The sequence below is a fragment of the Nomascus leucogenys genome, chromosome 3 (genome assembly GCF_006542625.1).
Source record: "Nomascus leucogenys isolate Asia chromosome 3, Asia_NLE_v1, whole genome shotgun sequence".
Taxonomy (NCBI): Eukaryota; Metazoa; Chordata; class Mammalia; order Primates; family Hylobatidae; genus Nomascus; species Nomascus leucogenys.
Genome location: NC_044383.1, coordinates 54147245 through 54172320, shown reverse-complemented (window position 1 = coordinate 54172320; position 25076 = coordinate 54147245). Strand labels below are relative to the sequence as shown.

Sequence of the window (25076 nt, the reverse complement as noted above, 5' to 3'; positions counted from 1 at the left end):
CTTATTTGTCAACTGAAGCAGGGTATTTTTAATACTTTTAATACCTATAAAGTTTTGTCTTGAAATGAGAATATTTGGGAAGTATAGAACAAATATATATAATATATAAATTTAACCTAATTTTAAATTAGGCCATTATTACAATTACATTTTATTCTATGATAAATTTATATGAAGTTGATCTCATAATGACTCTTGGTTCTGGTTTTATATTTTCAGAGTACTTTGAGCATAACAGTTTTGAACAATTTTGCATCAACTATTGCAATGAAAAACTTCAACAATTTTTTAATGAAAGGATTCTGAAGGAGGTAATTGCCATTATAAGTTTAATTTAAGATCTGCATAAAGCTGTTTTAAATTTCAAGGAAGAGATATGCTGCAGTTACCGATAGGTGTGGACGGATGGTGTATAACGGAAGGTGGCTCAGGGAATCTGGGAAGCCCAGCAGAGGCCCCGGGGCTCGGGCACATCAGAAGTGTTAATGGTTCAGCTGAAGTTTAGGGACCCGATAAAAACCCTTAATAGGGGCTTCCTCAGAAGTGAACATCTGTTTTTATTAGTGACTTTTAATAGACTTGAAGCTCTGTTTCTTTTTATGATTTTGTTGTCTCTACTTCTTTTTTTTTTTTTTTTTGTGATAGAGTCTCGCTCTGTTGCTCAGGCTGGAGTGCAGTGGTGTGATCTCGGCTCACTGCAGCCTCCGTCTCCTGGGTTCAAGCGATTCTCCTGCCTCAGCCTCCTCAGTAGCTGGGACCACAGGCACGGGCTACCATGCCCGACAAATTTTTGTATTTTTAGTAGAGACAGGGTTTCACAATTTTGGCTAGGCTAGTCTTGAACTCTTGGCCTCAAGTAATCTGCCTGCCTTGGCCTCCCAAAGTAACGGGCTTACAGGCGTGAGCCACCGTGCCTGGCCTGTTGTCTCTACTTCTACCACACCAAACAACTTTCTACCTGCATCCCTGCCTTTGGCATCTCCCACTCTTTTTTTTGAGATGAAGTCTTGCCCAGGCTGGAGTGCAGTGGTGTGATCTCGGCTCACTGCAACCTCCGCCTCCCGAGTTCAAGCGATTCTCCTGCCTCAGCCTCCTGAGTGGCTGAGACTACAGGCATGCGCCACCATGGCCGGCTAATTTTTATATTTTTTAGTAGAGATGGGGTTTCACCATGTTGGCCAGGCTGGTCTTGAACTTCAGACCTCAGGTGATCTGCCCGCCTCAGCCTCTCAAAGTGCTGGGATTACAGGCATGAGCCATGATGCCCGACTGTACCTCCCCTTCTTCAGGTCTCTCTGCTTCTCCCTACTCTGCTGCCGGCTCACCTTTCCCTGTCTGGCAGCAAAGCCACCAAGTCAGGAAATTTGATGCATCCATTGTCCTGGAGTGCCTCTGGGCAGTACTTTACTTGTCATGCCACCTTGTGGACTGTCAGCTGTTTGTACTGTATCTGGGCTGAAAGGTGCAATAATTTTATTTCCTATTCCCACCCTTTCTATCTTTTCCCACATTTTTATTATGCTTATGTTTTTGTGGGCTTCCCAGCACATTCTAGCTTTTGTACATTTTACTTACATTCTATAGTTAAATGAATTCTGGCATAAACAAACAGGTAAAACAGGTACTTACCAGTAAGATAATTTCTCTGAAAACGTTTATCCAGTCACATTAGTTCTATTACCATGTGAAGTTTTACCTGCATGCCTCTAATTTAACATAAGCTAATCCTTCCCTTCTACACCAACCTACCAAAAAACTTTATCTAGAAATACTGTAAAAAGGAGACTGTATTTTGATTTATGCTCACCTTTTTAATATCCTTTAAAATAAATGTGAATTTCAAATTGAGATGTGTTTAAGTGGACAGTGCCTTCTAGAATGTCAGAAACCTTTTCTAGTATCTCTCATGGGAGGAAATATTTAAACACTCAGGAAACAATGTTAAAACATATTTACTTAAGTTCATTGCATAGTTTATCCATCTATGATAAAATCCCTTTAAAAGTTTTAAGAAGACACAAGACATATTTGAGGACTCAAATTTGATCATATATTGCTCTTCTAAATTACACTTATTTTCCCCAAGTGATGTATGCCTCCTATATATCACTGTGTTGGTATTAGAGCCCATTTGCAGTTAATTGCTATTTCCTTTAGTGCCTGTCTGCAAATGTTCAAAATCTGTTATGTTTTTGGAAAACCACTTAAGGCTATACCAGTTTGTATAAACCTTTGCATTCTAATTAGTAAATGTTATGTTCAGAAACAGCACAAAATTCACTATTGCTCAGTACTTCTGTATCTATGATTATGATTATTTCATTTTTAGGAACAAGAACTATATCAAAAAGAAGGTTTAGGTGTTAATGAAGTGCATTATGTGGATAATCAGGACTGTATAGGTATGTGTTTTTTAACTCCACCTTTGAAAAATATGGGAAGATATAGTGAATATGTTTAGTACTGTTTCTGTGCTTTTTAATTGACATTACTTGTTATGCGACTTGAAACTGGTATTTGAGAGAAGGTTACTTCTCTATTACTGCTTGGAAATTATTTTTTCCTACCAAGACATCAAAGGTATCTTTGTTGGAAGTTTTCTATAATCCCTTCTATTTATTTTGAAGGATGTTTTCCTATTTAAATAGTTAGCATGTGAATTGGTTAAGGGGGAAACTTAATTGCCTAGTCAGTAAAGAGATTTATTCACCTGAGGAAGTCCATAGTTAGGCCAGGCTCCAGGCAAGTTTGTCAGGGTTTGCCCTGCTTTTATGTGATTCTCTTGGTTCTGCTATACTCTGTGCATTGACAGCATCCTCTAACTGGTTGCGAGTTGGCTTCATGAGTCACAGCCAGATAACACTGCGCAGCAGGAGAATAGAGCCTCTGCTTTCATTTTAGTGGTAAAGAAACCTTTCCCTGCAGCCCCGCAGCCAGTTTTCAGTCTTCCGTTTCTTTCCCACCCCATCTCTAAAATAAACTGTTGGGCAAGCCTTGTTTTTAAAACACAGTTTGATAATCCTGTCAGTAACTGATGTGCTGGATTTGAAAAAAATAGTATAATAATAATACTACTTTACATCAGTATAAATTTTCAAAGCACTTTCACATTTCATCTGGTCCACTCCACACTTGCTTAACACACGGACCCTTTCTAATCTCTGTGTCTTTGACTGTGTGGTTTGATATGGCTGGAACTCTTCCCCTTCCATTTGTCTTTCAGCCCACTTTCACCTCGTACTACATCGATCAGAATACTCGCATTTGTAGCTTAGTTCAGCATGCCCCTCCTTCCCTACCACTAATTACCCAAGAAGCATCGTTTTCTCACTAATGTAGTTACAATCTTTCTCTTCCTATGTCCTATAGCTTTGTTCCACTTAATAATTGTTATATGCTGTATTCAAGCAGTTTACATTTTACAGTTAGTTTGGACAGGAAGGAATTTCAAATGAATGGAAAGGGTGTAAAAATGTGTTGTTACATATTTTGTTTGAAAGCATTTACATCAGTTTCTAAAAGTATTATTAAAAAGCTATGCATGTAGAAGTTTCTGTAGTTTTACTTTACTTTGAATATAGCTGTCATTTGGAAAAGGAGGAATTTCCAATTCCTTAGCCTCTTCTCCTGGTTTACAAATGGAATGCTTATTATAGTCATTTGCTTTCTTTATGTAGTAGCTTTTCTAAAACCTATCTTAAATATATACTGTTACTTTTTTATAAATGGCCAGATTTGAAATAAAAATCCGTCAGCTCTCTATAACTTTTGAGAGAACACATATAGAATCACATGCTGTGTTGTTTCTGATCAGTCCTTGAAATCTGTGATCAGTGAATTATTCACATATCTTTCAGATGTTATGTTTTTACACTATTGTGAGTGTTTTCATTTTTTGAAATAGATTTAATTGAAGCCAAATTAGTGGGAATACTGGATATTTTGGATGAAGAAAATCGCCTTCCCCAGCCAAGTGATCAACACTTTACATCTGTAGTTCACCAAAAGCACAAGGATCATTTTCGACTCACTGTGAGTTTGCCATTCTGAAATTGAGACTATGGTGGGATGAGACATTATTAAAAAGGTGCATTAGCTATTAGATATTATTAGATAATTAGAATAAAAATTATGACGTGTATAGAGCAACTATATTATATCCAGCACAGTATCTTCCTTAGATGGATATTTATATTTGATTTTTATGTAATCAAGAGACTTTTTCTCTGATGAAAAGTACATTTCACCTGTCTAATACATATGATGTGCCTGTAGTCTGAGATACTAGGGTATCTGAGGTGGGAGGACAGCTTGAGCCTGGGAGTCGAGGCTGCAGTGAGTTGTTAGCATGCCACTGCACTCCAGCCTGGGCAAAAGAGCAAGATCCTGTGTCAAAAAAATAGAAGTACAGTGAGAATTACCTGCTGTCTTCATGGTCTCCCTTCTGAGCTAAGTGGGTATCAGTTGCTTTGTTTTGTGACCTTGATCACATTCCAGGAGTTGGCACTGGGAGTCGCAAGCAGCCATCTGTCTGCCTATTTGTAAGACCAGCAGTTAAGGTTGTGGCTTAGAACTCTTGACTGGTGCAGGCAATACATATTAGATAATGATCAGCCAATTCATTTTGACCCTCTTTCCTAAGGAGTTTTGAGTGGAAAATACACTCAGAGAGGGAAATTGAATCTGAAGCAATAGATTAGGTAGAGTAAAGAGAAAAGCAGACAGACAGCAGTAGAAATAAATGAGAGGTGCACTCTAAAAGGCCAGAAGACCTGGTTTCTGTTTTTCTTTTCTTTTTTTTTGAGACAGAGTTTCGCTCTTGTCACCCAGGCTGGAGTGCAATGGTGCGATCTTGGCTCACTGCAACCTCCGCCTCCCGGTTTCAAGTGATTCTCCTACCTCAGCCTCCTGAATAGCTGGGATTATAGGCATGTGCCACCACGCCCGGCTAATTTTTGTATTTTTAGTAGATACGGGGTTTCACCAGGTTGGCCAGGAGAGTCTCAATCTCTTGACCTCATGATCTCCCTGCCTTGGCTTCCCAAAGTGCTGGGATTACAGGCGTGAGCCACTGTGCCCGGCCCAGAAGACCTGGTTTCTGAACTGCTGTTAGGTCCTAGAGCTGTGCTTGAGTCTTTGTGGCAATGAAAAGTGGAGCCATTTTCCATGAGGATGGACTGTGTGGCTATTGAGATGTTTTCGTGTTCACCTCTTCTGAGCCTGTCTTTTCATTCAGCCATCGTCACCTGAGGTAATAAAAGCACAGTTCCATCCTTGTACCTAGAAGGAGCCTGGCTAGCACAGACAATGTGCTAGCCACACAAATGGATGTCAGTTTCAACCACAAAGATAGGTGCTGCCTCATCTCATAGACAACATCATTAACAACAACAACAAACAGGAGAGTGAAAAAGAAAAGCTGTTTAGAGTTGCTTAGTGGAATTAGGGAACTAATAGGCAAAATTGCCTCCCAAACAAACTGTATATTATTTTGAGATTGTAACATAGTGTAATGATTATTGCTTTGATGAATCCAGAAACTTAAGTGAATGGTAACAGGTAGTTTTGTTTCTATTCATCATTAACAAAATCAGTGGTAAATAGGTGAAATGGATTTACCTGAAAAGCTGATATAATTGTTTTAACCTTCACTAGGGACTAAAATCTCACAACCACTTGCTCCATTGACTTGCAATTCTTCTGTATCCCTAAATATTTCTTGTAATATGGAACCTATTTCTGTTACTTCAGTGGAGATAGAAATAAAACAATATGGATCCTCAACAAAACTTTTGCTAAAATTGAAGATAGATATCCAATCCTATTCCTTAATAGCTCACTGGTCTTTGTTATGACCAGCCTGTGGATGTGTGGTTACCTTTACCAGGAGTTGGCACCTAGAGTCACAAGCAGGTGACTTACCAGGGGCACTAATTGCTAGTCAACAGAATTGTCACGAGGGTCTCAGCGGCATGTGACTTAAAAGACAGTAAACTGAAGCATCAAGAATGGGCCTTGGCTGCTTTTGTCAACCAAGAACAAGAGTAAAGCAGTAAATCCTATTTTATATAGGTTATTCCTTTTGTTGTATTTTTTGAAAATAAATAAAATAATCATTTATTGAACACTTAGATGTGGCAGGCACTATTCTAATGCTTTTACTTGAATTATTTAATCCTGTTAGATGTGTATGCTATAGATGAGGAGACATACAAGGAGAGGTTAAGTGACATGCCTAATATGGCATGTGAAGAAATGGTAGGTTGGGAGTCAGGCTAGGCACTTTGGCTGCAGAGCCTGCACTCTGGCTTGTCCTGGTGTATTGCCTCCCACAGGGAAGAGCCTCTCTGTTCTGCTACCTCTTCAACCTTGAGCAAGCCTCTAAGGTTCCCAAGTCAGTTTTCTCAATTTTATTTTTTAGATTTTTCTTTTTCTTTCTTTTTTTGTAGAGACAGAATTTCGCCATGTTGCCCAGGTTAGTCTTGAACTCCTGAGCTTAAGCGACCCACCCGCTTCAGCCTCCCAAAGTGCTGGAATTATAGGCATGAGCCACCGTGCCTGGCCAGTACTAACTGGGCCTGACCCTGCTTAGCTTTTGAGATCAGATGAGATTAGGCGCATTCAGAGTGGTATGGCAGTAGACTCTCAATTTTGAATGATGTCATTTTTTTTTTTTTTTTGAGACAGGGTCTGGCTCTGTTGCCCTGGGTGGAGTGCAGTGGTACTTTCTTGGCTCATTGCAACCTCTGCCTCCCTGGCTCAAACCATCTTCCCACCTTAGTCTCTCGAGTAGCTGGGACTACAGGCCTGCTCCACCATGCCTGGCTAATTTTGCATATTTTTTATAGAGATGGGGTTTTGCCATGTTGCTCAGGCTGGTCTCAAACTCCTGAGCTCAAGCATTCCACCTGCCTCAGCCTCCCGAAGTGCTAGGATTATAGGTGTGAGCCACCGCACCTAGCCCAACATCACTTTTCTTACCCTTAGGTTATTTCGGGGATCAGAGGTGATCTTGTAAGTGAAAGCATTTTAGAAACTTTATGATATACATATGAGATATTATTATTAAATGGTACAACCTAAAATGATTTAGTTTTCTTGAAATAAATTCAGGCTCCTTGTGTAAATATGTTAGGCTATATTATTTGAAACGGTAGGAGAGTCCCTGTGCTGATGTCAGGTGTTTCTTTGACTGGCTGCACATGGAAATCATTTGATATAAATGGTATGGGCTTTGGGACGTTTAAAAGTTCTCCAGGTTGATCCTTTTGTAGTTCATAAGCCTGATGATTGGATTTTCATGCTCATGTGTGAGATCTTCCTCCCTCAGCCTTGTTAATGTGTTGGCACATTACTCATCTGACGTGAAAGAGATAGATAGATTTTAAAAAGTTATCCAGGTAATTCTAATAGAGCACCAAGGTTGAGAACCACTGCTTTAGAAATAGGTGGTTAACTTTGTAAAATGCCGACTGTGTTTTGCATGTGCTTTTTTAAAAAAAAATTTTTTTATTACAAGCATGTGCTTTTAAATTGTGTTTTTTTTTAGGTCTCTCTGTCTCCATCTCTGTCTCTGTCTCTCTCTCTCTCGGTGTGTGTGTGTGTCTTACACCTATTTTCTTTCCTAAGAGATTATACCAAATATTTGCTAGATTTTATTGATACTTTAAGGCATACTCAATACATAAAGGCAGTATAATTGTTAAAAGTGTGAAAATTTCCTGTATAATTTTAAGTGTTTTATACCTCAGTTGCTTTCTAAAGAATGATTCTGTAATATATTTTTGATCATTTAATAACTCATATATGTATTGTTTTTCAGATTCCCAGAAAATCTAAGCTGGCAGTTCACAGGAACATCAGAGATGATGAAGGCTTCATTATCAGGCATTTTGCGGGGGCAGTGTGTTATGAAACAGTGAGTATAACTTTTATAAGGAGAAAACCATTTCATGTTGAAGCTGCACTGTACAGTAGGATAGCTTCTAGTCACATGTGGTTGATTATTAATTTTTTCACATGTTGTTATTTAAATTAAATAAAATTACAAGTTCAATTCCTCAGTACACTAGCCACACTTCAGGTGCCCAGTGTCCCCACTGACTAGTGGTGACTGCGTTGGACAGTGCAGGTACAGATCATTTCTGTCATCACAGAAAGTTCCTTTGGACAGAGCCATGTTAAGTGATATTATCACAAGATGGACAGAAATATTCCTGTTTATTTTTCAGACCCAGTTTGTGGAGAAAAATAATGATGCTTTACATATGTCTCTTGAATCCTTAATATGTGAATCCAGAGATAAGTTTATACGGGAATTATTTGAATCATCCACAAATAACAACAAAGATACTAAACAAAAAGCAGGAAAACTTAGCTTCATCAGTGTGGGAAACAAGTTTAAGGTATTTGTGTTATTTAATTTTTTTTACTATATTTAAAATGAAATTATTGTTTTATATTCTAAAATGGATAATGTAGATCGCTGTCAGAAATCTCACAGTGAAGTTCAAGAGCAGACCCTGCATTGTTGATATTTGTATGTAAAATATCATAATGTAGGCCTAGTAATTGAACATACAGAAATGCTTGTAATTTTCTGAATGTGTTCATTCTTGGTTCTTAACATATCTGATTGCCTCTCCTAATGTTCTTGCTTCTGCATACTGTCTGGTTGACCTTCAAACCTTCTCTTTCCCATGTGTTTTCTGTTTCCTTCCTCATTCAGCCGTTTTGTTTTAGCTGGAGTAGTCCAGCTCGGGATGGCTAGAGAGGACTAGTTGAGTTGAGAGAGGAAAGCAGGCACAGCCAGGGGCTTCAGGTAAATGATCGCATTCATGGACTCCTATTTATAAAGTGGCTGCCATGTTAAAAAGAGCCCATCTCAAGTTAATGATTCCGTTTGTAATTCATTTTCAATGTGTTTCTCTCACAGTGGCATTTTGGGTGTGCATATTACACTAAAATTTGATTAAAGCTTTTAATAACTTCTGTTAAAGATAAGCACTTAGGTGTGGCAAACTCTTCAAACTGCTTATTTAACATGGAAGAATATTTCATTTGTTTTATTAATTTTGGATCAGGAATTTATTCTTCAAGGTCTGACAAGGAATGGCACAGGGTTTGTCTTAGAAACAGAACACTACTAATTGGTTCTAGTTGTTGAGGAGTGTAGAAAAAATAATGTTAAAATTTGTGATGTTATGAGTTTAATGAATGACAAACTATAATATGTAGAACAAAAAATGTATACAAGAGAATTAATTTCTTATATATTTCTACAAAGTATTATTGTTATATTTATAATAAAACTCTACATTTGCCTTTCACTATATGTACTTTAAATATTTAAAATAATGTAATTAGGAAAAAGATTTAAGTGTCAGAATGTTATGGTACTGATAATATAAGCCTCCCCAAATTTATTTTGGATTGAAATGGGCTCTAAATAACTAAGTTGATAAAATATTTATAAGAGCTAGTTTTTTTTTAAGCTTAAACATAAATACAGGGAAAAACCTCATAATATATTTTTAGGTAACTGAATAAAAAGCCTTGAATTTTGTTGTAAGTTATATTCATTATTATGAGTTTCTGATTCAATGAACAATCTTTTTTTTTATTTGAATATTCTTCTATTTCTGAATTGACATTTGATAGCAGGTTGGTTTAAAAATAGTATATTTGCCTATATGAAATGAATGTCATTCACTATTTTCCTACTCTAATATTATTGTAGTATTGCTGATAAGAGCATACTTGAAATTTTAGACAATATAAATAAAAACAAAGACATTCTTACAGTTTTTCTTTGGATTACATCATCTTTTATGTTGAGCCATGAAACTTCCTATAATTGCTTATATTTAATACAATGTATTTTTTTACATTAAGCCACTGAAAGTGATAGCTGAATGATACTAATAATAAAATATTTCACGTTTTTCTCTGAGATACCTTGAAATGAAATAGTAATAGATTCTTAATTTTAAATAGAATAGCTCATTAAATTAAAATGGAAGTATATAAGGCAATAAACACAAAACAGGCTATCATTTACAGCAATACTTCAGTTACCCAACAGCACTGGAAACCAGCAATTTTCTACTGGAAAGTGCCTTTTTCAGGTTATTGAAACATAAACCCTTTACTGTTAGTGTTTTAGAAAAAGTTATCCTTTTTGATGGAAACACAATTCTATTATAAGAGTATTTGTATGTTTTCAAATAAAAATAAAATACACATAAAGCATGAGTTGCCTAAGGTTTTTTACTCTTAAGCCTTATGGTCCTTGGCTATTCTTTGATAGTTGACTTTCTTCCCTCTTTTTTCAGCTGCTAAGAGTTTATTTTGATGCTTCTATTCTTTTGACTTTATCTCCATTTTTTTTTTGTTTGGAGAATACTGTACTTAGTCTGTGGATGAAGGAGTCTGGACTTTGTGACAGTTATTTTCTTTCCAAATTAGTCACTTTAATACTGTTCAGGCATGGTGGTTCAGATTGATTACAGTTGTCAGAACTCTGTCAATGAGATAAGTGGGATACAACTGTATTTCTTTAATTCAATGACAAATCCATTCCATTTTAATAACTTAAGCCTCTCAGTATATGTGATGTATACTGTAATAGTATCACTCATAGGAGAATGAAATTTGGTATCAGGCCGATGTTGGAATCATGACTGCCATTATTAGCTCCGTAACTTCGGACAAGTTATTTATTTCCTTGGATCTCAATACTTTCACCTGTAAAATGAGGTCCTTAATTAGGATTGTCTTGTTCTATCCTTAATTAGATTAAACATAATAACTCCTATGAAAAGCTTTGAGCAGTACCTGACTTACAGATGACGTTCAGTAAACTATACTTATTAATTATAGCTATGATTAATACAATGTTAGTTTAAAAATTAACATTAGTGGCCGGTTGCGGTGGCTCACGCTTGTAATCCCAGCACCTTGGGAGGCCGAGGTGGGCGGATCACAAGGTCAGGAGATCGAGACCACGGTGAAACCCTGTCTCTACTAAAAATACAAAAAATTAGCCGGGCGTGGTGGCGGGCACCTGTAGTCCCAGCTACTCGAAGAGGCCGAGGCAGGAGAATGGCGTGAACCTGGGAGGCGGAGCTTGCAGTGAGCCGAGATTGCACCACTGCACTCCAGCCTGGGCGACAGAGCAAGACTCTGTCTCAAAAAAAAAAAAAAAAAAAATTAACATTAGTTTGTCTTTTGTATGTAGTATAATAAATATCTCAGTATAAAATCCAGATAGAAAAATTTTATATAATTAACTTATTTTGCAGGGTAGTAAGGCAAATAAATGATTTTAATACACTGAACCACACCACATCATAATCAATGTTATAAAAACAAGAAAGCATAGTAACTTGTAATGTTCATTGTCAATTTTTTTTGAGAAAATTGTCCAAGCATTTAAAAATAACTGAAATGTAAAATGTTTTAAAATGTTAAAGAGGCTGGGTGCGGTGGCTCACGCCTGTAATCCTAGCATTTTGGGAGGCCGAGGCATGCGGATCACGAGGTCAGGAGATCGAGACCATCCTGGCTAACATGGTAAAACCCTGTCTCTACCAAAAATACAAAAAAATTAGCCGGGCGTGGTGGTGGGCGCCTGTAATCCCAGCTACTCGGGAGGCTGAGCCAGGAGAATGGCGTGAACCTGGGAGGCGGAGCTTGCAGTGAGCCTAGATGGTGCCACTGCACTCCAGCCTGGGTGACAGAGCAAGACTCCGTCTCAAAAAAAAAAAAAAAAAAAAGATACAGAGGATTTCTGTAGCTAGGCAGGACAATTTTGTTTACGCTAAGTGTTCCATAAAACAGTCCTAATATATACTATTAGTGTATATTTTAAACATGTCTTCATTCTTAATGTGTGTGACACAAACTGCAGTTTGCCACATTCAAAGACTGTGCTATTGATCTCTTATTAAATGCATCCTCACTATTTTCATTTACTTCCTTGATTGCCTGTACATTTTTTCCTCATTCATTCCATCTGCAAATATGTGTGTATGTTTTTTAATATTGCTAATTTTCAGTCTTTTAATTACACAACTTCTGTGTAAGTTATTGTTCTTGCATTACATTAGCCATTTTGCATGATGCTGTCTGTTAAAGAATTTCTGTACCAGGAGGTTGTTAAACTGGAATGTGTTGTATTTGGATGTTATTGCATGTTATTTTATTCCAATACTGGAGAGCTAATATTAACTCATGACACTGTGTACTTTGGCTTTTTGAAATAATAAACTGATTTCCTTTCTTTCACAGACACAGTTAAATTTGCTTCTGGATAAACTTCGAAGTACTGTGAGTACGCTTAAAAAGAAAACAGGTTGTTTTTATTGGTCATCTAAAACTATTATTAGTAATTATGCAAGTAGGCCTAGTAACCCTGTACTAATTAAAAATACATTTTAAACTTTATTCCCTTATTTTAAAAAATTAGTTTTAAAAATGGTTATCGTTTTGATTAGTTTTTTTTCTGAAGGCCAAATATGTATGTGAAGTCAGATTATTTTATAAATATATAGAATTCTTGACTATTTAAAAATTAAGATTATCTTACAGTTTCAGGAAAGTGAAAATAAGTAGTAATAGTGGAGAAGAATTTTTTTTTTTAGGATTAAAGATTAGGCATGAAATTCAATCTTATTTTATTACTCCTACAGTAACATTCTCCAGTCATGGCAATGCTGATGTGGAAAAAATGGACAAAATATTTTTGTGCCTTGCTATAGAGACAAAATTTATTAGAAGCCTGTTTTTTAACTATACATTTTAGTAATTCACCCCATTTTCTTAAATGAGAAAACATCATAGAAAGAAATTGTATGTGGTTTATATAAATGAAGCATGATTCCAAAGTAAGACTTACTTTTTACACAAATCCACAGAACTTGAAATTTTGTTTTTGTTTTTGAGACAAGGTCTCATTCTCTCTCGCCCAGGCTGGAGTGCAGTGGTGCAATCACAACTCACTGCAACCTCCGCCTCTCTGGTTAAAGTGGTCCTCCCACCTCAGCCTCCCAATTAGCTGAGACTACAGGCATGTACCACCACTCCTGGCTAATTTTTGTATTTTTTGTAGATAGGAGGTTTCGCCATGTTTCCCAGGCTGGTCTTGAACCCCTGGACTCAAGCGATCTGCCTGACTTGGCCTCCCAAAGTGCTGGCATTTCAGGCATGAGCCATAGCACTTAGTTAGAACTTGCGTATTCTTTTTCAAATAGTCATTTTGAATAGCCAGACATTTATTATATCAGTATTGTTGTTGCTTAACTTACTGTTAGATTAGTTTTTGGAACCATTAAAAATCTTTTTAATATCCTCTTTGGCTGCAAATATCTATCTCTTAAGGCCATGTATATTTAAAAACCAAGTCTGATGAAGAGAGTATTTTATTTTTATTTCTTAGATAGGGTGCTGCTCTGAAATTATGAGATTACTTTGTGATTTATAGAAAAAAAGGATTTTTAAAACGTGTTCTAAAAGTGTTTGTGGGCTGGGTGCCATGGCTTACGCTTGTAATCCCCAGCACTTTGGGAAGGCTGAGGCGGGTGGATCACTTGAGATCAGGAGTTTGAGACCAGCCTGGCCAATATGGTGAAACCTCATCTCTGCTAAAAAATACAGAAATTAGCCGGGCATGGTGGGGCGCACTTGTAATCATAGCTACTTGGGAGGCTGAGGCAGAAGAATCACTTGAACCCAGGAGGCGGAGGTTGCAGTGAGCCAAGATCACGCCACTGTACTCCAACCTGGATGACAGAACGAGACTCTCTCTCAAAAACAAAAATAAAAATAAAAATAAATGAATAAATAAATAAATAAATAAAAGTGTTTCAAGGGAGCATCGTTGTTGAAATAATTATTTGCAAGGTAACTACTTTGAAGAGAAACAGTTATTTGGATGTCTATTAGCTTCAGTACTCAACAATACGTTTCACTGTATACATAATCAGTATTCTTTCCACCTCATTCAGCATAATCTGATAATTGATTCCAAACGAATGCCTTTAAGCTTTAAAAAATATTGTTTGACAAACAAAATGTTAAAATGTACAACAGCGCAGCTTAGGGACCTACTGTATGTTTTTGAAATAGAATGATTGAAAATATTGTTTTGTTTTCTTTTACACTTTGGCCTAAGTCTTAAGGGGCATAATTTTATTTACTCCTTTTGTCATAGGGAAATTTTATTATCATAGAAATATGACATACATAAATACATTTAAATATAGAAAAAAATCACATGTACATCAGCCTGCAAAATGTATTGTTTAAATATGTTAGACAATTAAATGTGTTAAACTTTACAGTGAAAGACTTTTCTTTTTACAGTTTTTGACATTCAAATCTAAAATGTAGTATTTTTGTAATATTAATTAGTAATTCAAAAAGTCATTGTAAGCTTTAAAGCAGAAAAAGTATGCTTGTAAAATTTTGAGGTTTTTTTTTTTTTTTTTCTGATGGAGTCTCACTCTGTCACCCAGGCTGGAGTGCAATGGCACCATCTCAGCTCACTGCAACCTCCATCTCCTGGGTTCAAGTGGTTCTCCTGCCTCAGCCTCCCAAGTAGCTGGGATTACAGTTGCCCACCACCATGCCTGGCTAATTTTTGTATTTTTAGTAGAGATGGGATTTCACCATGTTGGCCAGGCTGGTCTTGAACTCCTGACCTCAGGTGATCCGCTCATCTCAGCCTCCCAAAATGCTGGATTACAGGCATGAGCCACTGCTCCCAGCCTTGAGTTCTTTAGTAATTACTTTTACATGTTCATATGTTAATGTTAATATGCTTTGAAAGTTGCAGGTATTCATAGAAACAGAAAACTAAGGATGCTATATGTATTGTAACAAAAAGTACCTTTATTTTCCTAGGGAGCAAGCTTTATTCGTTGCATCAAACCTAACTTAAAGATGACAAGCCACCACTTTGAAGGTGCTCAAATTCTGTCTCAGCTTCAGTGTTCAGGTATTTTCATAATCTCTGTCAGTGTGTGTTAGTAGTCATAGCTCAAATACAATTTAATAGGTTCAGTATTTTCAAATAATTCACCATTATCTTGATTATTTTACAGTGCAATAAAATTTTCATCTTATATTTTCTTTAATTATAAGAAAAGTATAGAGCCTCATGTGGTGGTGTACACCTGTAGTGCCAGCTACTTGGGTGGTTGAGGCAAGAGGACTGTTTCAGCCTGAGTTCAAAGTCAGCCTGGGCAACATAGCAAGATCTGTTTTAGAAAAGAAAAGAAAAGCATGGGTGGCAAATTATTTGAGCAATATTGAGATGTTGTTTATTGTGAAATAAACAATTTCACATTAAACATTTATGAACACCCTCTAACAGCAAAACTGGATCTGCCTTAAGTAGGCAGCTTTCTCAATCCAGCAGTAGTTCATTTCTCATTCCACACATGATGGTCAGAAGGTAGGTTTTGTTGTCCTTTCTTCCCCCTCCACCACTTGTAAAGAAAATGAAAACACGATTCCCTCTGCATCTGTGACACTTCATGCATTTGCTTAAACTGTCACTTCCTACCCCTCACCCTGCCATGTCTGACCTTGCTCGGGCACCAGGCTTGCTCTGTTTGCTTTATGCCATGCCCGTCCTCCCTCCTCACCAACACTACCCCTAATTTTTCCCAAGGTATCAGCCTTCTCCTTTCTTGTTTATCTTTTGATCCAACTCAGCTTCCTGATACTTCCTTAAACTTCCTTCTTCTCTGACTCCTTATTTTGCTCCTTTGAGAGGTAGATTTACTATGAAGCTAAGATTACTTAAGCTTCAGGGTCCTTCATTTAAATAAACCCCTTCCAAAGCCCTGCATGTGATTTTCTGCTTCGCTAAAGGCCTGTCCCCCTGTAAGCTTCAGCCCCTGCCTCACAAATCTGGATCTGCCCTTGACTTCTCTTGCAAAACCATAGCTATTGATGAACCTAATTCTGTTCTTTCTTATTGTCTGCACAGGGTTGATAGACAAGACAGGATGGCACCAGTTAAATTCATCATCACTGATCTTTAAAGGGCTCTCAAACCTGTCCTGCCAAGTTTTCCTGGTCAGCATATTCTGTTTCTCATCAGAGACTGGTCAGACCCATCCTGCTTTCCTCAAATCTCTGCGCCTCTGGTATCAGATGGGCTTACCTCCTTAACTAAATATCCGAAAGCTTCTCTTGTCTGCTACCAAGCACTTCTGCCTACCACTTAACCTTCCCTTCTGTTAAGAAAGTAGGGATTGCCTCTCTTCCTGGTTGAGGCTTATAGTTCTTTGAAAGCCATCTCTTCCTAGTTTTTCATAGATCTTCAGCATTGTTTATGTTTGTCATACTATTCCCTTTCAGATAGATCTTTCCCATTACCATTTAAACATGCTGACATCTCATCTCTGAGCCACATTCCCTTACAGCTACCTCCTCCTTACTGTTTTTCTCCAGTTCCTTTTCTCTCCAAGAATAGGTTATTATTGCTTTCACAGTTTCATGCATTCCACTTACTCTTTAACTCCAGGATAATTTAGCTCCCACCTTGATGAGGTCACCAGTGATTGCCTTGTTCTGAAGCAAATGTCCCTTTTGCAGTCCTTATTTTAGTGGACTTCATAGCCACATTTGACTCTGGCCAACCCTTTTAACATATCCTTTTCTTGGTTCCTGACATGGTCTATGCCCCTGCTTTTCTTTTGAATTCTCTGACCTTTCCTGATTCCCCTGCAGGCTCATTGTCTTCTACCTGGACATTTGTTATCATTTTTCAGGATTTAAGTTAGGCCTGTTTTTCTTCTCATTCTATGTCAGTACTGTCCAGAAGACCTTTACATGATGATGGAAATTTTCCATACCTGTCAGTTTAGTAGCCATGAGACACATTTGATTCCTAAGTACTTGAAATGTGGCTAAGAATGAGTGAGTTACTAAATTTTAAATTTTGTTTAATTTAAAATTTTTTTTGGTTGGGAGGGGCAGGGTTTATTCTGTTACCCAGGCTGGAGTGCAGTGGCACAATCATGGCTCACTGCAGCCTCAACCTCCCGTACTCAAGTGATCCTCCTGCTTCAGCCTCTCAAGTAGCTGGAACTAGAGGCATGTGCCACCATGCCCAGCTAATTAAAAAAAAATTGTTTTTGTACGGACAGGATCTCACTATGTTGCCCAGGCTGGTCTCCTGGTCTCAAACTCCTGGGTTCAAGTGATCTTCCTCCCTCAGCCTCCCAAAGTGATGGGATTATAGGCATGAGCCACCATGCCTGGTCTTAATTGTAATTTTTAAAAATTTAAATTTAAGTAGTCTTATGTGGCTAGTGCCGCTGTAGAGCATGTGGCTAGTGACTGCCAAGTTGAACAGCACAGATGTATATTCCCTTAGGTAGGCTCCCCAGTCCTGCTGATGTAACCTTCTAAACAGTGAGTCCTGATAGTCTCTAATCCAAGCTGTCACCATCTCTTACCTGGATTTTTGCTGTAGCTTCCTAAGTATTTTCCTGTCTCTTCAGTCTGTTTTTCACATGCATCCAGAATTATCCACAACTCATCTCTGATCATCATGTCCTTTTACTGCTTAAAATGCTCTAATGGCTTCAGATTAGTATTAGGGTGAAGAGGTCCCCTAGAGCCTGGCCCATGTGTCCCTAGCTTCATTTCTTTACACTCTCTCTCTCCCCATTCTCCTTCAGCCACCCTGATTTTCATTTTCGTTCCCTAAATGCTGCATATTTCCTCCCAGCACAGGACCTGTGCACATGCTACCTCCTCTGTTTGGGATGTTCTTGCTGTACCTTTTCCTTTATCTTTCACATCTCAGCTCTGTCATCACTTCCTATGAAAGCTTTTCTTGATATTCCTGACATGGAGGGGAGCCTGAGTTTGGGGTGCTGAGCTCAAGTGCCTTTATTTCACAGTTGTAGTTACAAATTTTGTACATATTTGTATAATTATTTTATTTTCCCCTCCTTTATTTCATAAGCCCCATGAGGGCGAGAACTGCATCTGTTTTGGCTTACATATACATTCCTGTTTCCCTGGCATATACTAGACTCAGTAAATATTTGTTGAATGGAATGAACAGTGTAGAAAATATGAAGATTTATTTGTGACTAATGCTAACAAATACTGGAAAATTAAGTAGTTTATGTCTGTTATATTTTCCATAAAGTAGAGATGTATTTTTGTAATATTCAAGTCAATTTTTTTTTCCCATTTGAATTCCTCTTTATTTCCTAAGTGAACACCTAGTGTCCTGGCAAGTTGCACCTGTTTAGATTTAGCTATATATGCTATCAGATTAGTGGAGAGAGTATGGGCTACTGATGAATCCTTTAGCTAGGATTCCTCTTTCAATAAGCAGTATATTTCAACATCTTAAGACATGTTGGCACTTTAACAGATAATACCAATTCATTATACTTTGATTTTTTTAAGTACCAATAATAAATATCATAATAGTAATAATGATAATGATACAGAATTTGTTCCAGTCATGTAGCTAGGTGATGAGAAAATGCAAAAATCAGTAAGTTGTAGAAATAAAAATATTTATGAAGCTTTCTAAAATAAAGATATTTAAGATTCGAATTGTACTTTAACTTTCCATTTTCATTTTTTTCATTTTAAAGAGAATTAATAAATTTAAGGCACCTTTTACTAAAATTACTATTTTTTTTTTTGAGACGAAGTTTTGCTCTTGTTGCCTAGGCTGGAGTGCAATGGTGCAATCTTGGCTCACCGCAACCTCCGCCTCCCAGGTTCAAGCAATTCTCCTGCCTCAGCCTCCCGAGTAGCTGGGATTACAAGCATGTACCACCACGCTGGCTAATTTTGTATTTTTAGTAGAGACGGGCTTTCTCCATGTTGAGGTTGGTCTCGAACTCCTGACCTCAGGTGATCCGCCTGCCTCAGCCTCCCAAAGTGCTGGGATTACAGGCGTGAGCCACTGCCCTGGCCTCTTTTTTTTTTTTTTTTGAGACAGAATCTCACTGTGTTGCCCAGGGTGGAGTGCAGTGGTACAATCTTGGCTCACTGCAACCTCTGCCTTCCGGGTTCAAGTGATTATCCTGCCTCAGCCTCCCCAGTAGGTGGGATTACAGGTGCCCACCACCATGCCTGGCTAATTCTTGTATTTTTAGCAGAGCATGAATTTCACCATGTTGGCCAGGCTGGTGTCAAACTCCTGACCTCAAATGATCTGTTTGCCTCGGCCTCCTGAAGTGCTGGGATTGCAGGCGTGAGCCACCATGCCCGGCCTAAAATTACTATCTTCTGATTGGCAAACACCAGGGCAAAGTAGGGGAAGGTGAGAGAAGGCAAGTTTTGTTCTTCTGTAACCTTGGGGCTGTGCTGCCTGTCTTGTAGCAAAGAGGGGTGGCAGCTCTGCACCTAGAAGCCGCTCATCAGACTCCAAGAGTAAAAGCCAGTTCATGGAAATGTTTAGAAGGCAGAATATTCACCTTAGTGGTTAAAAAAAAAAAAAAATTAAGCTTCAAAACATCTTAAGAGTAAACTAGCTGCAAGTGCTGAGAAAGCAGTTGTAGGCTTGGTAATTTGTTAAGCACCATGATATTCTTAATGAACTGTGAGACAGTTTATAGTTTGCAGCTGCAGGGCAAGCCTGGCGACTTAGATGCATACATTTCCAAAGGTACTTGTTTATTTGATACAAATAGCCAAAAACTGTGATGATACTAACCAAACTTTACTTTTCTTTCTCCAAGCAAAGCCTAGAGCTAAATCTAGTTCTGGAGATTTTTTTTTCCCCCATACGAATGATTTCTTTAATGTGTTTCATTAATTAATATTGAAAATTCACAGTAACAGAAATTAAATAGTACAGAATAATATAAGTAACAAGAAATCTCAGCTCTTAGAGGTGACCACTTAACTCTACGTCTTGGATATATTTTTTATACTGGTTGGATTAAGCTTTGCTCTATTCTTTTAAATTAATATGTCATATCCCATCATATGGTTGTAACACAATCAATTGATATTTTAGTTTTTTTCCGGGTTTTTTTCTATTACCAACAATGACCCAGAGGACATCTGGACATTGTCCACACGCGTATCTTTGCCCACAAGTGTGAAAAATCATAGAATAGATTTACTGAGCCAAAGGGATATTTCCAAATTGCCATCCAAAATTGTTACACTGGCTTACTTTTCTATTAAGAATGCATCTGTGTGTTTTCCTACGCTGTCATCAGCTCTGAGTACTAGATGATATCTTATACCTTTGCCAGTCAAATGGATTAAAATTCAATCTGACTGCTTGTAAAGGCCATCTTCCCTGTGAGATTACTTTAAAATAAAAATTCACTGGTTTAAAAAGTCTTAGAGTTTGTTTTAATTTAAATTTTTGGCCAGCAGGAGTTTATTTTGGTGTAAGAAGTGAGACAAGGATCTAATGTTATTTTTGTTTTCCAAGTGGCTTGCCATTTGTCGTAATACTATTTATTGAATAATCTTACTTTCTCCGTTGATTTGAATAGTCCCAGAGGCTGAAATCTAGGTCTTGTAAATAAAAGTCCTGGCGTCACTTATAGCTCAGCCTTTCCCTGCCTATTTCACACTTTTTCTGACCTGAAAAGCTCACATTGACCCAAGACTCAGATTAACCACTTAGTAGAGTTATACTGAAAATAGATATTTATCCAATAGACTAATCATCCCAGTAGTCTAGTTGCTTTGAGAAGTGAGGGAAAGGCAGTCTTTATAGTGAAACAGTGAGCTCTTCTTTCTTTTCCATTTGCCTTATGCACTGATGATAACTTGGGAATGTATCTACTTTTTGGAGATTCTTTCAGGAATTTTGTTCTAAAATTAACCTCAGGCCTTTGAAAGTGGTTTAATGGTTTAGTGCAGGGCTTTGCCTTATATACTGTGTTTGTGACACAGAGTCTTCTAACAGAAAAAAAGATACAAACTAGACTTGATCTTCCCTTAGTTTTGTTTTGTTTTGATACAGTGTCTCACTTTGTCACCCAGGCCGGAATACAGCGTCCTGCAAGGCTCACTGCAGCCTCCACCTCCTTTGGCTCAGATGATCCTCCTGAGTAGCTGAGACTACAGGCATGCACCATCATGCCTGGCTAATTTTTCTATTTTTTTTTTTTTTTTTTTTTTTTTTTGAGATGGAGTCTCGCTCTGTTGCCCAGGCTGGAGTGCAGTGGTGCAATCTCGGCTCACTGCAAGCTCCGCCTCCCAGGTTCACGCCGTTCTCCTGCCTCAGCCTCTCTGAGTAGCTGGGACTACAGGTGCTCATCACCATGCCCGGCTAATTTTTTTTTTTTGTATTTTTAGTAGAGATGGGGTTTCACCGTGGTCTCGATCTCCTGACCTCGTGATCTGCCCGCCTCGACCTCCCAAAGTGCTGGGATTACAAGCGTGAGCCACCGCGCCCGGCCTTTTTTTTTTTTTTGTAGAGATGGGGTTTTGCCATGATGCCCAGGATGGTCTTGAACTCCTAGGCTCAAGCAGTTTCCCTGGCGTGGCCTCCCAAAGTGCCGGGATTGTAGGCATGAGCCACTGCGCCCAGTTAGACTTGATCTGTCTAGAGACCAATAATTTGCCTCTAGAAAAGAGTCTTACTGGGTTTAGAGCAAATTTGACTATAGTAGTTTTAGGTGGTGGATAAGTTGGGACATAATGAGCGTAAATATTTTCCTATGTAATATTTAATTGCCGATAATTCTCATAAATTGCCCGTTTCTAAACAGTAACTTACAAAAATGATCATTCACAAGTTATTTTGGACTTCTGAACAGTGATTGAACAGTGCTTTATGTTTGTTCCTGAATCTAGGGATGGTGTCTGTTTTGGACTTGATGCAGGGTGGTTACCCATCACGAGCTTCATTTCATGAACTCTACAACATGTACAAAAAGTATATGCCAGATAAACTTGCAAGATTGGATCCAAGACTATTTTGTAAGGTATAAATGCCACCCAAATTGAAATTTCTTAGCTATAAACTTGTCTTTTCTATTAATAATTGACATTTAACTTTTTAACTTTTATTTTTCAGGCTTTGTTTAAAGCTTTGGGCTTAAATGAAAATGACTACAAGTTTGGGTTAACCAAAGTATTTTTTAGACCTGGCAAGGTAAATATACATTTTTACTTTAAACTGTAATATCATGAAAACAAATAGTTGGGGTTGGAGTGAATATCTTAAAGTATTTAATAATTTGTATTATTCTTGAATTATATGGTTACTAACAACATGAATTGCCATTTTCCATACCATTTCCCAGAAAAGAAAAAAAAGTTGAGAGGAAGGTAATTATATATAATGTTCATAATTTGTTTAGCTTTACTCATACATATTTATTCTAAACTCCCTATTTATTTTAGAGCACAGGTGTCCAGTCTTTTGGCTTCCCTGAGCCACACTGGAAGAAGAACAATTGTCCTGGGCCACACATAAAATACACTAACACTAATGATAGCTGATGAGCTAAATAAACAAAACAATTGCAATAAAAATCTCATAATGTTTTAAGAAAGTTTATGAGTTTGTGTTGGGCCTCATTCAAAGCTGGGACAGTCTTGTTTTAGAGCTTTAATAATTATTTGAGAACTAATAGTCTCATAGAGAAAGCACTTTTTCTTGTTTAAACTCCCGAAAAATTAGAAATATTTATTGAGCGCTTAAGACAAAGATTTAAATATCTTTACTCTCGTTATGTTACCTTTAATTTAATTTTGACTACAAGAAGCCATTATATTGGTTGATGGGTTTTTGACATTCTTAATATTATAGTGGGATATTTGGTATAGGATTGAAATCATTATGGAATTTTGTGGTATATAGTGGAAATAATGTATTTTATTAGTTAAGAACCTATTAGCTCTTTTATTTGTGTTGTCTGTCACTTAGTAGCAAAAATTTCTCATCTCTGTTTAAAATGGAAATGGGGGTTGGGCGCTGTGGCTCATGCCTATAATCCCAGCACTTTGGGAGGCTGAAGCAGTGGGATTGCTTGGTTCCAGGAGTTTGAGACCAGCTTGGGCAACATGGCAAAACCTCATCTCTACAAAAAGATACAAAAATTAGCTGGGTGTGGTGGTGCGTGCCTGTAATCCCAGCTACTTGGGAGGCTGAGGTGGGGAGGATTGCCTGAGCCTGGGAAGTTGAGGCTGCAGTGAACCAAGATTGTGCCACTGCAAAAAAGGTTGGGGGTGGGTAATGGAAGTTAGGAGAGACAGAATAATTTTGGTGGTACCTAGTGTTATATAGCTAATATGCACTTATCAAAAGCTCCATAAGGATATCTGAGAATGTGGGTGAGCCAATTCAGAGATACAATAGTTCTTTTTCATTCTTTTCTTAATAAAGTCTTCTTGCCAGCCATCTAATTTAAAAGTCATTCCCCCCCAACTTTTGTTATTGAATATGCTACCTAGCATTAAGTAAACTCCTTACCTCCAAAACAGCTCCTGAAGAAAGAAAGGAGGCAAAAATGTGTCTAAGTGTGTTTGGGTTTGTTGTATTCTCTGCCAAGGCCTATGTAATTGACGTGACCATTTTCAGACAGTTAGATTTTGGATTTCAATTCTGTTTACTTCATGTCTTTGTGTGTTCAAATGCATTTATATTTTACTACTGATATTAAATTATTTCACTTCCTAGTTTGCAGAATTTGATCAGATCATGAAGTCTGACCCTGACCACTTAGCAGAGTTGGTTAAAAGAGTCAATCACTGGCTCACATGCAGTCGCTGGAAGAAAGTTCAGTGGTGCTCACTCTCAGTCATCAAATGTAGGTGTTTTCCTTTACACCTGTAGGATCTTTCATGGTTTTAAGATGGTTTGTGGAGTGTTGTAAAGCTGTCTCAGAGGTGATGCTGGGCAACAGAGACTGAGACTTGTTCACACTGGGTCCCAGGTTCCTATTTGTAGATGATCTTTCTTTTTTTATTTTTTGAGTGTATGATACTTATTTTCTTTATTCAAATGTGTTATAGGAGTGTCAGTTTCATAGTGTCCTAACAAAACAGAATTCACTATCTTGATCTCTCGTCCCTGCAACCCTCACTATCCCCTAATCTCTCAGACTTAAACCAGCACTTTTCTTTCTACCTGCATGGCATCTACAATACATATACCCCAAAAATTCTAATTGTAATTGACTTTCCTTTGTTATCCCTGAAATACTGTCAGTCACCAGATCCTGTTGATTCCTTCTCCAAATACTGTACATTCCTTCCTTTTTCTTGCCAGTGCCTTAGTGAAGTCCTTTTCCATCTTTTGCATAATAATTTCATTAGCTCCCAGACTGGTTTTCCTGATTTCTTAGAGATATCTCTCTAAGCTAGAAGCCTTTTATAGCTTTCCTTTCATAAAAGGTGAAGTCTAAATTATTTGAATGTCTTTCAAGATCATGTAAAATGGTGTGTCAGTTTTTTGTTTCAGTCTCTTCCCCCACCATCCCCTCTTAAATCCTGTTCTTTGAAAGGAAGTCTGTCATAATCCTGAAAGACACTGTCTTGAACACCATAATACCAAATGTTGAAATCTTAAAAGATGAAAGTCCCAAAACTAGGATTCTGTAAAAAATAATAAAAATATATGTTTATTTACATTTTAAAAAGGGGATTTGAGAAACATATAAAAACATGACAGAACTCTTCACAGGCCACTTTACACAATAAAATAGGCAATAATAACATATATATTTTTGAAAGTATAAACACATATAATAACAATAGTTGCATGGGTATAACAGGAGCAGACAAACCATATTCATAAAGAATAGGGGAAAAGGTGAAATGGGTAAACACATATTACTGTGATTGGTAATTGTGCACCCAGCTTTGTTACTGCAGTCATCTGAAATACTGTGATGATGAACAAGCTGTCTTTTGATGAGATCAGTCAAAAACCATAGTCACCACTGCATTTGTAGTTGCCCAGAGAACTGAGATCTTGAGAAATTTTATCTTTTACAAGTGCAGATGTATGATAAAGGACATCTGTTCATTGATTAAGTTTCAGTGTTTTTATATACATACACAATGTTTACCCAGAAAGTAAATGTTGTGATAATGCATTTTCA

The 25076-nt window shown here is 37.5% G+C and overlaps 1 protein-coding gene and 1 non-coding gene across 2 annotated transcripts in view; both read left to right on the top strand.

Annotated features, from left to right (window-relative positions):
* The window catches only part of MYO6 (myosin VI), a 155299-nt gene that overhangs the window by 103147 nt on the left and 27076 nt on the right, over window positions 1-25076 (top strand). The window contains exons 14-23 of the mRNA XM_030809310.1: window positions 220-311; window positions 2330-2402; window positions 3905-4032; window positions 7823-7918; window positions 8232-8405; window positions 12292-12330; window positions 14905-14998; window positions 21820-21950; window positions 22043-22120; window positions 23651-23780. Of these exons, the coding sequence (XP_030665170.1) occupies window positions 220-311; window positions 2330-2402; window positions 3905-4032; window positions 7823-7918; window positions 8232-8405; window positions 12292-12330; window positions 14905-14998; window positions 21820-21950; window positions 22043-22120; window positions 23651-23780 (1035 nt within the window). The remainder of the gene's footprint in view (window positions 1-219; window positions 312-2329; window positions 2403-3904; window positions 4033-7822; window positions 7919-8231; window positions 8406-12291; window positions 12331-14904; window positions 14999-21819; window positions 21951-22042; window positions 22121-23650; window positions 23781-25076) is intronic.
* On the top strand, window positions 7263-7365 carry LOC115834588. Its single transcript, XR_004029527.1, has one exon. It is a non-coding gene; the product is annotated as a small nucleolar RNA U13 (small nucleolar RNA).